This window comes from Coffea arabica, chromosome 10e (assembly GCF_036785885.1).
Source record: "Coffea arabica cultivar ET-39 chromosome 10e, Coffea Arabica ET-39 HiFi, whole genome shotgun sequence".
Classification (NCBI taxonomy): domain Eukaryota; kingdom Viridiplantae; phylum Streptophyta; class Magnoliopsida; order Gentianales; family Rubiaceae; genus Coffea; species Coffea arabica.
In genome coordinates, this window is record NC_092328.1 from 45,493,639 (window position 1) to 45,505,318 (window position 11,680).

An 11,680-nucleotide genomic window follows, 5' to 3' on the forward strand; every position below is an offset into this window, starting at 1 on the left:
ATAACAAAAAGCATATATTTTTTCAATGTTTAATTCATAGGCATATATCACACTCAACAAATAAAGTGTACATGATAGAATTAAAAGCATAACAAGTTAGAAGTAGAGTGGGGAAAAAAGGTTAGAAGTAAACTAAATTAGTGAAGAAAGAGGTTTAAAGTAAATAACTTTGATAGTACAGCGAGTCTTTTTTAAATTAAAAGGGAAAAAAACTTTTCAACAAAAACGAATTTTAAGTACAAATTTATCACCGAAGTTTAAAAGTGAAAATAGAAAAACATTGTGTTAAAAAATTAAAATTGCCATAGAAATAAAACTTAACATATGATAAAAATGAGGATTCCTTGGTGAGGTTTTGCCTTCTCTGAAAATTGGACTGATAAAAAAGCAGAAATCATAAAAGATTATTTGATAAAACAGAAACAACACTGTAACATTTTTTTTATGATGTGATGTATATAAGATAAAAAAGTGATTAAAAATCGTATTTAAAGTGATGAAGATAATATTTAAAAAATTTTGTTTGCAAATCATGCTAACCAAACAGAACAAATATTTACAATGAAAGATGTTTTTTAGGAAAAAATTTGACGGATAAAAAGGCTACTTATAAAACATATAATATGTAAACAATTTCTTTTTTTTTTTGGTACATGAAAAAAAAAAACACACACGCACACAAAAGCTACACTTTGTGCAAACTTCAAGCAACTCATTAATTTGACAAAAAAAAAAAAAAAAAGCAACTCATTAAACTCGCATTCCAGAGCAAACCCGAAACACGCAGAGTGAGACACTGGTGCAGCCCATAAGCAGAGAGAGAGAGAGAAGCAGCAAAAGGAACCTAAAGAAGAAGAAGGAGAAGAGAGATGTCAAAGACGCTGGTGCAGCCCATAGGCCAAAAAAGACTGACAAACGTAGCAGTAGTTCGCCTCAAGAAACATGGCATTCGATTCGAAATCGCTTGCTACAAGAACAAAGTCCTCTCTTGGCGTTCCGGCGTGTATGCCCGCCAAAAATTTGCTCCCTGTTTTTTCTTTCTTTATGTCTTCCTGGTTTATGATTTTTGTTTTGTTCATTTTATTGAAATTTTTGTGGGTTACTTATTGTTTATTAAACAGAGAGAAGGATTTGGATGAAGTTTTGCAATCCCAGACTGTTTATTCCAATGTTTCAAAGGGGGTTTTGGCTAAGTCCAAGGATTTAGTCAAGGCTTTTGGGACTGATGATCAGGCCAAAATCTGTCTGGAGGTTGGTTGGATTGCAAATCCCATTTGCCATTATACTGATTAGTACCATCTTTTTATCTAATTTGTATCTTCTTCCTATTGAATCCCTGGTTTATTATTGGTTTTAGTACTATAAGATATCAAGCTTTTGTGCAACTTAGGGCTCTATTTGGTGCAGCCTTTGAGCAAAGCTTGAAGTTCTAATGCTATGTATCGTCTGTCTGGCAATCCAACTTGAATAGGCTTATAGCTTGCTACCACAGCTTTTGTTAGAGTTGAATTCCTGATTCTTGAGAATCTCTTTGACAAGTGAATGATGCATCAAACTGGCCTTAAGAAATTTAGGCCCTTTTACTTGTGCTCTGATTTTCGGGCAGTTGAAGAAAGGGAGGAGTGCTTCCAAATTGGAAGCATTCATGTAGTAACGTTTGGTGATACAGTATACTGGACGCCGGATTTTGAAGTGACTCAAGATTAGTGTTATATTGGTAGGAATAAAAGAACTATTCACTAGACTTGGGAGCCTTGAGATAAAGGAATATGTTTCTGTTGCAGATTTTGGAGAAGGGAGAGCTACAAGTTGCTGGGAAGGAAAGGGAGTCGCAGTTGTTAAGTCAGTTTAGAGATGTAGCTACCATAGTTATGCAGAAGACTGTTAATCCTGAAACTCAGCGCCCTTATACCATAAGCATGATTGAGCGTCTGATGCATGAAATCCATTTTGCTGTGGATCCAAATAGCAGCTCAAAGAAACAGGTAACTTGATGTAAATGTTAAAGTGAAGGAAAAGTAGCTTGGTTTGTTTGGAAATTCTATTATTTGCAAAAAGAAAAAAAAATGATTGACAGCATCATAACACGTTTTCCAATCACTTTTATATCTTACCAACCACCTTCTTTTTTCACATACATCACGTCACAAAAAGTGCTAAATTGTTACTCAAAAATTTTTTTCCAAATAATTTTATATCCAAACACACTGATTGCGGCACTGCATTTCTTTGAGCTTAGATCTTATTGTGGAATATGTTGCTGATTGATCAAGGATTATAGAAACTATTTTAGACTCTTCCCTTTTTGTCAAAGTAAGGAGCTAAACCTCAGCTGTTTCCATTTTTTTGGGTTTGCTAGAATGGAATTCTTTTTGTTTTGTTCCTTAGGGAAATAAGGGAAAAACTTTGTTTCATAAACTTTTTCATTTCAGTCAACTTCTACCAAATCAGGTTTTTTTAGCTTTCGATACATTTCTGGCACACGTTTTATTTTCACATTCAACACCATATATCTGTTTTCCCTTTTTGGTCTTTTTAATGTCTTTTGGTTGTAAAGTTCTAATACTTCTCCTTCTACTTTTTGATCAAGTTAGTATTTGTTGCCCGAAAAAGTTAATTACAATGGGGCGTCAGGTACATTCTCGGAATTATAAGTGATATGCATCGATAGGCATATGTGTTATTAACTCTTAAAAATTTAATAACAGTTGCTTAAAAAAATGTAATTTATCATCAAAGCTTTAACTGATTTTAGGTCCAACAGATGCAGAAACAATCCAGGTATAGAGTGGTAAAATACAACAGCTTCTGCTGTGATATTAACAGTGGAATATGCATAGCACATAATTCAATATGTTTTTAGCTTTTGAAATTTTAAAGACATAAACAGGAAACAAAAATGTTGGAAAGAAAGATGCAGATCTTCCTTCTGTGAACTTGCCTCTTGCGGCTTCCTGCCACTGTCAAATGTGTTTTGTGAACTCCCCAGTTACCATGAATCTAGAAGTTATCGATCTTTTTACTTGGAGAAGTCCATTTGCTATGTATTTTTAGTCTGACCTAAAGGTATGATAAACAGGCATTAGAAGTCATTCGTGAGCTTCAGAAGCACTATCCTATAAAAAGGTCTCCTATGAGGTTAAGATTAACTGTCCCAGAACAGAATATTTTGGATCTCCTGGAGAAACTCAATGGGTGGAATGTTAACGTTGTTTCAAGAGATGAAGCTGGAAGTCAAATTTCCATTGTAAGTGTCGATGGTTTATCATGATTTTATGACAGCATATGCTATTTTGCCACTGCTTTATTGTTACTTTCTTAATTGCACCAACTTCCATATCTGTAAACTTTAATTAGTAGTGTTATGTACAATGATGAAAATAGGTATAAGTAAGGGTAGTTGGGAATTCCAGATATGGTGGATTTATGGATTCTCTAGCTGATGTCGTGAACAATTTGATGTAACATTCATTTTTGCTAAATCTCCTGTACTAATTCTCATATGTATTGGAAAAAAAAAAATTTGGGTTTTTTTTTCCGAGAGGGGGGGTGTTGGTTAAATCTACTGATTGCTGGAGTAGTTCAGTCCTGTGTTCTTTGCTCAACTTAAGCTGCTTTCCTGAAAAGTTTGATGTTTTTCTGGGACATCATCAGATACATCAAGAATTATGTTTACCTTTATATTTTTTATTTCATTATGAACTTTCTGGATGCTAGATATATAACGAGGTAGTGTTATTTAGAGCCATGGATTCTGTTCTTTTCAGTTTTGGAGGTATATTGCTTTAACCCACTTGTCAAACAATTATACAGATCTGTGAAATGGACCCAAGCCTTTTTCGGGATTGTGATGCTGTTGTTAGGAATATGCATGGGAGGTCAGAAATTCTGGCCGTAAACGTGCATGTGGACAGTGACACCCACGTGGATCATTATGATGACCATGAAGATGAACCATCGAGCTTGCGCAGGGGTTATACCGATCCCATTCATCAACTGAGCGATCAAATGCAGAATCAGACTATTTCAAAAACTGGAAGCTCCAGTAGAGAACTAAAGCAGAATAAGTGCAGTACATGTAATGCTTTTGTGGGTGATTCAAAAGAATACAGGGAGCATTTCAAGAGTGAGTGGCATAAACATAATCTAAGGAGAAAAACTAGGCAACTCCCACCTCTTACAGCAGAAGAATGCTTGGCTGATTTGGAGCTTGGGGATTCCAAGGCTGATCTGAAGGACTATTCATTTTGAAATGAGCTTAGGAATTTTGGGTTGGATGAGCTGCTTTTGTATAGGCTAGATAGGTGCGTGTACAATTCATTTGATGGCCATGAATACTTCTCCTTTCCTTCAGTTCTTGCCTACAATGATGTGTGCTGGCATACAATTTATCCCATAATTGCTATATTTTTCATGGATCTCTTTCCAAATTCAAAAGTAGGAAAGTTTAAAATTGTTGTAAAGCTGCTGTCTTTTTTAAGGCCTGCCATCCATTTCCACGGAAAAATGATCCATTGGAGTAGAAATGCCGGATTTGTTCTTTGGAAACAACGTACAAGGATGTTCTAAACTAAAGGTTTGTTTTATTTGTTTTTGGAAACAACGTACAATTGAGGCTTTATTCTCATGGTTATGTGTGACTTCTGAACATTTTAGGCATTTGTCATAACGGCAACTAGAATTTATACCTGTGATATGTCAGGTAGTTCTAACAAGGTTTACCAATTTCGGACCACTCTGCAAGAAGCTGGCTCTTTCTTCCAAAATTCTGCTGGACAGCACCTTTAGCAGTACTGTCGTAAATGTTTTACAAGATTAAAAATTTTTTTAATACCTTGAAAGCATTGAAAATTGTGAGAAACAGTGATGACATCGTATGCCAGCTCAAGCAGTAATGGATGGCTATTCATTTGCATATAATATCAGAAACTCAAATCATAATATTGGCTTATTCATAAACGAATGTCCAAATGAAAAACCAGTAATGACAATGCAGTTCCTGGTCTTGATGGTTTCCCTATATGGTGGTGGCAGAGGCCAATCCGTTTCCTATTAGGAAGGAGTTCTTCTCACTAATCAGAAAGAGTTGCACTCCAAGCAGAGGTAAACCTTTTACCTTGTCCACCACTATGTATTGCTAGTAATCTGAAATGTGTGAACTGCTTGCTTGACTATGTGATATGTGATTTTGTTGCCATTTCTGGTTACAAATTGTGTGGTCTCTGGCTTTAATTTCTGATGCAAGGCATGCAAGTCTTCCAAATCCATCACCTTTATCCATCTTGCTAGCTATTTGCCAATTCGACAGTTGCATATTCGTAAAGGGTTCAAGAATTGTGTTTTAAGCTGCATGTATGGGATGGAAGAATATCAAGATCACTTCTGGACTTCCAAGAATTTAAAAAAAAAAATACTGAGATCTAATTTAGAAGGTACCTTGGTCACTATGACATTTTGAAGGAAGCCTCAGAATTTGACCCCGTGGTCCTCATCTTGTTAGGAGAAAATCCTCAACATAGAGACAGGAAAAAGCTGTAGGAGTAGTACATGTTAAACTACAATTGCCATGACAATACAAGTCAACTACACTTGATAGTTTCGTCCTGTGATGTTTGAGTTGGCTTGAATTGGCTTGTTATTCTGGTTTGTATTCATAACAAATATGCATTTAAGTGTGAAACTAGCCTAAAAAATCTAAGTCTGTTAAACTTTAGAATGTAGCAAGTTACCATCATTTGGAGTCACTGTCAGAATAGTGGTAGCAAATGAAGGCCAGTCAGCCTCAACAGCATTTGTCCTTTGAAATTCTGTTTTCTTGTCTTCCTTGGATGAAGGGATGATGCAGCAATTGGGCTGCTGTAGGACGTACAGAAGGGTTTCTTTGGAGGCAAACTTTGACAAAACTTTTTGCTTCTTCTGAGAGGTTGTTAGGGATTTCAGGAACCTCTAGATCATTTGCTATTCTAAATATTGCAGATATCTGTCAGTTCCAAACACAAAAATTTATTCCCTAGTCAAAAGAAATGCCAAAATCCTGGAGATAATGCCTAAAATTAGGATTTATACCCCTTCATATTGGCTCCATGGAGGTTTGGATGTTGCCATCTCAAGAACAACACAACCAAGGCTCCAGATATCAACAGCAAGGCTGTAAACTCCAGTGTCCATTATAACCTGGATACAGTGCAAACATGAGAAGAAAATATAGTCATACTGTTAAACTCAGGAACGAGGAGATACTAGTGGGAAAGAAAAGACCAACTTTTTTTTTTATTTTTTTACCTCTGGGGCTGTCCAGTATGGACTTCCTTTGAAAGAAAGCATAGATGAGCATGAATCTATCTGAAATAAGGTACACTTGTAAGTATAGTCCTTGGCTTAGACAAAAAAGACCCAACAAAATATCTAACTCACCCATTTTCTAATCAGACAATTTCATTGCATGCGTATAAACCACTTGTCTGAACACTATCAGTGTATGGAAGAATGTTTCAATTCACTTGTTTACTTTGTTTGACCATATGGATGTTTAAATAAAACTCTAATCATGTTTTTAGTTAACCATTAGCTCTACTGTCAAGGTATCAATTTAGGAATGCCAATGAAGTACAATTTGCAAAGTAGACAACAATCATACATGTTTAGCCATTCCAAAGTCGGTGAGCTTGACTTCCCCTTTAGGATTTACAAGGATATTTGCCCCTTTTATATCCCTGCCAGGAGAAATATCAATTTAGTCAAATCTTCGACACTTACAGCCAAAGATATGTAAACAACAGAGGACTATAACCTGTATAGCTGATTAACTTTATACCTATGTACTACATTTCTGTCATGCAAGTATACTAGGCCGCACAGAATTTTCCTTGTGTAACTTTGTATAACTTTTTCACCAAACGGTCCATAATCCTGAAGTAGTTTGAGCATTGATCCTCCTGAGACACTCTCCAAATATACTGACAATTTATCTCCTGCCTACAAAGGATCAAAAACAGAACAATGAAATTCTGGAGGTGTTAATGTTCAGTGAACATACGATACTTAAGCAAGATTTGAAACTCATACTAGCTGACTTCCGTAATATTGAACAATATTTGGATGTGAGAGCTGGCTAAGAACTTCTATCTCCTGTATAACAGACAAAAAAAGTTGCAATTAGTTGTTTGTAAGGAAAGATGCCTGATAGTGCATGAACATAGATCTTATTAATTTACTGCAGACCTGATTTAGTTGCCTGAGACATTCTCTTGATGTCTGATCATCGGAAATCAACCTGACTTCCTTTATGGCACACATCTTGCCATTTTCACTGCACAGAACCCAAATATATAACTTGTATATTTCATTTCTCATGTTCACTGATTTACAGGCGTTTGGAACTTATATTTTGGTGGTTTAGGTGATGTGCATTTTTATGTTATAGACCAACAAATGTTAAATACCATTATTACCTGTTGAACCCGGCATAAACATGTCCAAATGTCCCCCTTCCCAAAAGCTTTCCCTTAATCCACGTTGACTTGAGAAGTCCTAAAGGTTTTGTGGGAGAGGTTGGTGGACAAGGAAGAGGATGGATTGGGTGATTAGAATGTTCATTGCCTTCAGTCTGGAACTCGAAACTTATGTCACACAAGATCAGATTCTTAGGGGATGATGCACATGGTGTTGAAGTTCTTGATGCTGCATAAGAATTTCTTGACCAGGTGTTAGGTCCGCTCTCTTCATGTGTTCTGAAACATAAAGTACCTTCTCAAGTTAGCTCTGCAGTGATATTCTCAAAAGTTTCATGTTCTATTGGCATGTAACTGAAGCTGTGCAGTTACCAAAGAATTTCAATCTTTTTTGTAATAACTTCAGTATAACATGTCAGAGACTCAGAGTACTTAAAACAGACATAAAAGAGGGAATAGCACTGACGTGATTTGCTAAGAAATTGAGAGTATGATGATTAACAGAGTGATCATGATTAATGACTCACCTGTAAGAAGAAAACACATTCTGACCTAGATGCTCATCAACATCATCATCAGAAACAGAAGAGAAAGATGAGCAACCAATAGATATCATTGATGGCTCAGGTGAGCTCATTGGCAAAGGCAAAGGCAAGGGATAATCTCTCTTGTCATTTATGCACATCTGATGAGAGACACGAGAAGGAGAGAAACCTTGAAAGGAAACTTGATAACTGCTAAAATCACCTCTAGTTCTTGGAGAATTTTGCAATGAAAAGATGGCTTCTGCAAAGGACTTTGGCTTATGCCTATTATTCTTTACTTCGCTGAAAGTTGTTTCTTCATCATGCAGCTGAATTCTTCTACTCCAACATCTACAAACCATTCTTGATTTAGCAGATCGAACAGAAAGCTTTAGTGGGATATTTTAAATATAGTCTAACTTGATGCAATTTGATGAATGTTTGGGATGATCTTTTGCATATATATGAAGGTTTAATGCTTGTGCAAATTAGTTTGTCCTGCTTCAGTAGTAGTTTGCAACTTCAACAGCTGGAGCCGGCTACAGAACTTGATAAGAACCAAAAGATGTCTGCATTGCCAATTGGCAGCAGGAGTTTCCTATTTGCCTTCAATGTTTTTCATCTCTCTCCAACTGTTTTTCTGTTCTTTTATTTTCCCTTTAAACTTTTCTTGCTAGGGGTGTTAGGGGCCAGTGAGAATGTCTCATTGCAATTAAAATATGAGTAAATCTTATATACACTGACGGTGTGTACATTATCACAGTTGGATATATGACACATATGCAAAATTTGAGTTTCAAATTCAAATTCGGATTATGTGTCATGCATCTAATAGTGAAAGTGTATATATTATCAGTGTATAGAAGATTAATCCTTAAAATATTGTCGAAATTAGTGCAAGGGGGTTAATTATGTTTCTGCACGCGAGGGAGGGGATATATGAAAGGCAAATCATTTGACAAGGATTTTATCAATCTGAAAATCTCTATTAATTTAGTAATGGAGTTATCATTTTGCCAACTTGAGATCAAGTTTTTTGGGATAACAACAGGATATTTAAGATTAAGTGCACGTATGCAAGTGGAATTATTCAAGTAAAACCATTAGTGTTTGCCCGTTTATTGGACTCATTATCATGGAGAGTTGGTTGGAGTGTGTATTTTTGGTCCGTTCTCTGCTCTGCAGGCCCGCCTGTAACATGGAAGGGAAGCATACTAATCACTAAATCTTTCTGGAATTTGTCCAGTCTGGTGCTGCTGAAAAGCTATCTTTTGTCTCTGCAGCATATATTCACCATGCATGGACAAAATTACCTTGTTCTTTACAGAAATTATGGGAATTCACAATGGTGGAACATGTATGGAAGTGAACTTGATGCAGAATCTCATTCAAGAAGTAGGAACACAATTCATGATCTATATATTTGGATCCTTGTCAAAGTTATTGCTATATGATTCTGCATCATATAAAGCATAGGCAGCAGGACCCTTTTTTTCATCCCTCAAACACCCGTATCAAAGAGTACTTGCCAAATCCCACTACCCATCCAACTTAACCACTACTGCTTTTTTCCTTTTTTTTTTTCATTTTTTTCCCAATTCTTATACAATTCATATTTCAAAAACATGAAAATCTGTCAGTATACAGAACATGATTTATAACGATACAGCAAGTTCACCTATTAAACCAAGCCGAATAATTCTTGAAGTTTCTAAATTATTCTTTAGCAGTTTTTGGTCAATATTTGACAATTTTCTTTTGTTCATTTAGTAGCTTTATAAATAGAGACTTTTCTTAAAGCGTTCACTTGAAAAGAATATTATAAATAGAGAGTCGTGTTAAAGTGTTCAGTTGAAAATAATGAAGAGTTGAGAGTCTCGCGTGTTTGTGCACGTGTATTTTAGAGTCCTGTATATATTTATTATTATGAAGAGTTGATTTATATATATATATATATAATGTATATATTTGTTGATTTTTAATACTGAATTGTACATATTTGTTATTAATACTAAATTAGCCTCTCTTTATCCTCTCCTTATACATTTGAACGTGGGAAATTGACACTCCACTCTTATAATGATTGGGTTATTTTTAGGTTCTACAAAATGTGATATCTATGAAAAAAAAAAAATAAGTTGCAGAGACATAAACCTGCATTTGTCACTTCTTGCTGATCATGTGTCTGTTTGTAGATTGATTGTTGTCATTTCCCATCTGAAAGACAATTTGGGATATTATTGATTCTGTAAAGGGCATAAAAACCAAAAGAGAAGGGTAAGAAAGATAATGCAAAGGCCAAAAGATGAAACAAATTATCCTGTCTTTTTCTTCCTTTGGAAATGGTTAAATTGTGCCAATTTTATCTATAGCCCCTTTTTTGCTTTGGCAGGGGCCAACCGTGTTGGAGAATAAGAGCACATATTACACTAGCTATGACTTGGCCATAACTTATAGTTATCTCCGTCTACATCTGCTGATATCTTTTTGTCTCACTCCTCTTAGTTGTTAAAAAAACACTAATTACTTTTGTTGTGTCTGTCAATTGTCCATGTGAAAAGATTAGGTATCATCCCACTAACTTGTTTGAATCACTTTTGTGGCAAGAAATATTTCTTGAAAATTAGAGTAAGGATAATCGTTAAATACTTCTTTCACATTTTATTAAATAAAATTTTTTTTATCCTATAGAGCGCAGGATTACATTATTTGACCATGTTTGAGAAGTTTCTTGACTAATAAACTCTCAATCTCATAAAGGGGTTGTCATCTGTATTTGAAAAAACTTATCTGAATAAGTTTTTTAGATGTCACGATAAATAAAATATTATGTTTTCGAACCTTCGCTAGGAAACTCAAAAATAGAAGTTTCTACACAAATTTCTGCGGTCACCTGTTTTGCTTCCTCTATATATTGATCATTTTGAACTAAAAGAAATTTTCGGATAAAATATTCACATTGTGTAGAATATTTTTCACTCTTTATATAGTTATATATAAGCCTACAGAACATAGAAAGGCCGGATATTCTGTGAAACATTTACGGTTCAAAAAGTAGAGAAAGCAGAGAGTATATCATTTCTCTTTTTAGATATAATGTGGCGGCTTGTTTTGGTTGCTGACATCACTGGATATGCATGCATAATTTTGAATCACAAAAAAAAAGAAAAAAAAGTATTGGTAATTCACTTGTACCCATGGGTTGTGGGCTTTCAGCTTTGATATGGTCAGAACATCAAGTAAAAAATAAGTATTCAATCCACTTATCATAGCCCAGTCCACAAACTTTTTTCTCATATCTGATGACGTCCACAAACTTCGGATCACGAAGATTACGCAGAACTCCACAAAAGTTAAATACTAATTTTTTTGGGGAGGGCTTTTGTTTTGGATCAAGGGGCTCAATGATTTTTTATTTTTTATTTTTGGATAAAGGGGGGCTCAATGATTGATAGTGGCAATTGCACGTGCAATGTAGACTAGAAGAATAAATGTAGATATTAGTACAATAATATATAAAAATATAACAAATTTTTTCAATTATTAAAATTTGTACCTAAAAATTGCGTCAGAGTGTATATTTATTATTTGTGCATTTATATTTACAGGCCCTTAATCCTCGCGTTTCTCCAATTCCTGGAAATTATCAGATTTGTTTCTGGAAATTCCATATATACATGTTATGATTTGTAAAAAGGTTCGATT

At 35.0% G+C, this 11,680-nt stretch overlaps 2 protein-coding genes across 2 annotated transcripts; one reads left to right on the forward strand and one right to left on the reverse strand.

Moving 5' to 3' along the window:
• Window positions 1–725: 725 nt before the first annotated feature.
• Window positions 726–4,418, forward strand: LOC113712891 (uncharacterized). The gene is made up of 5 exons (XM_027236514.2): window positions 726–1,003; window positions 1,122–1,251; window positions 1,785–1,985; window positions 3,080–3,247; window positions 3,814–4,418. Exons 1-5 carry the CDS (start codon window positions 870–872, stop codon window positions 4,249–4,251), a joined length of 1,071 nt encoding a protein of 356 aa, XP_027092315.1. The 5' UTR covers window positions 726–869; the 3' UTR covers window positions 4,252–4,418.
• A 504-nt stretch (window positions 4,419–4,922) lies between these two features.
• Window positions 4,923–8,591, reverse strand: LOC113711552 (mitogen-activated protein kinase kinase kinase 3-like). Its single transcript, XM_027234711.2, has 11 exons — window positions 7,979–8,591; window positions 7,452–7,730; window positions 7,222–7,309; window positions 7,066–7,128; window positions 6,815–6,975; window positions 6,638–6,713; window positions 6,283–6,342; window positions 6,067–6,174; window positions 5,730–5,980; window positions 5,437–5,532; window positions 4,923–5,346 (listed from the first exon to the last, which is right to left on the reverse strand). Exons 1-9 carry the CDS (start codon window positions 8,335–8,337, stop codon window positions 5,783–5,785), a joined length of 1,392 nt encoding a protein of 463 aa, XP_027090512.1. The 5' UTR covers window positions 8,338–8,591; the 3' UTR covers window positions 4,923–5,346; window positions 5,437–5,532; window positions 5,730–5,782.
• Window positions 8,592–11,680: the final 3,089 nt, after the last annotated feature.

Excerpts from the sequence above, each read along its gene's own strand:
- LOC113712891 (XM_027236514.2), top strand. The coding sequence starts at position 870 with ATGTCAAAGACGCTGGTGCAGCCCATAGGCCAAAAAAGACTGACAAAC. Across the intron at positions 1,252-1,784 it reads AGGCCAAAATCTGTCTGGAG|ATTTTGGAGAAGGGAGAGCT; the intron begins GTTGGTTGGATT and ends TTTCTGTTGCAG. Across the intron at positions 3,248-3,813 it reads CTGGAAGTCAAATTTCCATT|ATCTGTGAAATGGACCCAAG; the intron begins GTAAGTGTCGAT and ends ACAATTATACAG.
- LOC113711552 (XM_027234711.2), bottom strand. The coding sequence starts at position 8,337 with ATGGTTTGTAGATGTTGGAGTAGAAGAATTCAGCTGCATGATGAAGAA. Across the intron at positions 7,310-7,451 it reads GTTTATGCCGGGTTCAACAG|TGAAAATGGCAAGATGTGTG; the intron begins GTAATAATGGTA and ends GGTTCTGTGCAG. Across the intron at positions 6,976-7,065 it reads AATATTACGGAAGTCAGCTA|GCAGGAGATAAATTGTCAGT; the intron begins GTATGAGTTTCA and ends GATCCTTTGTAG.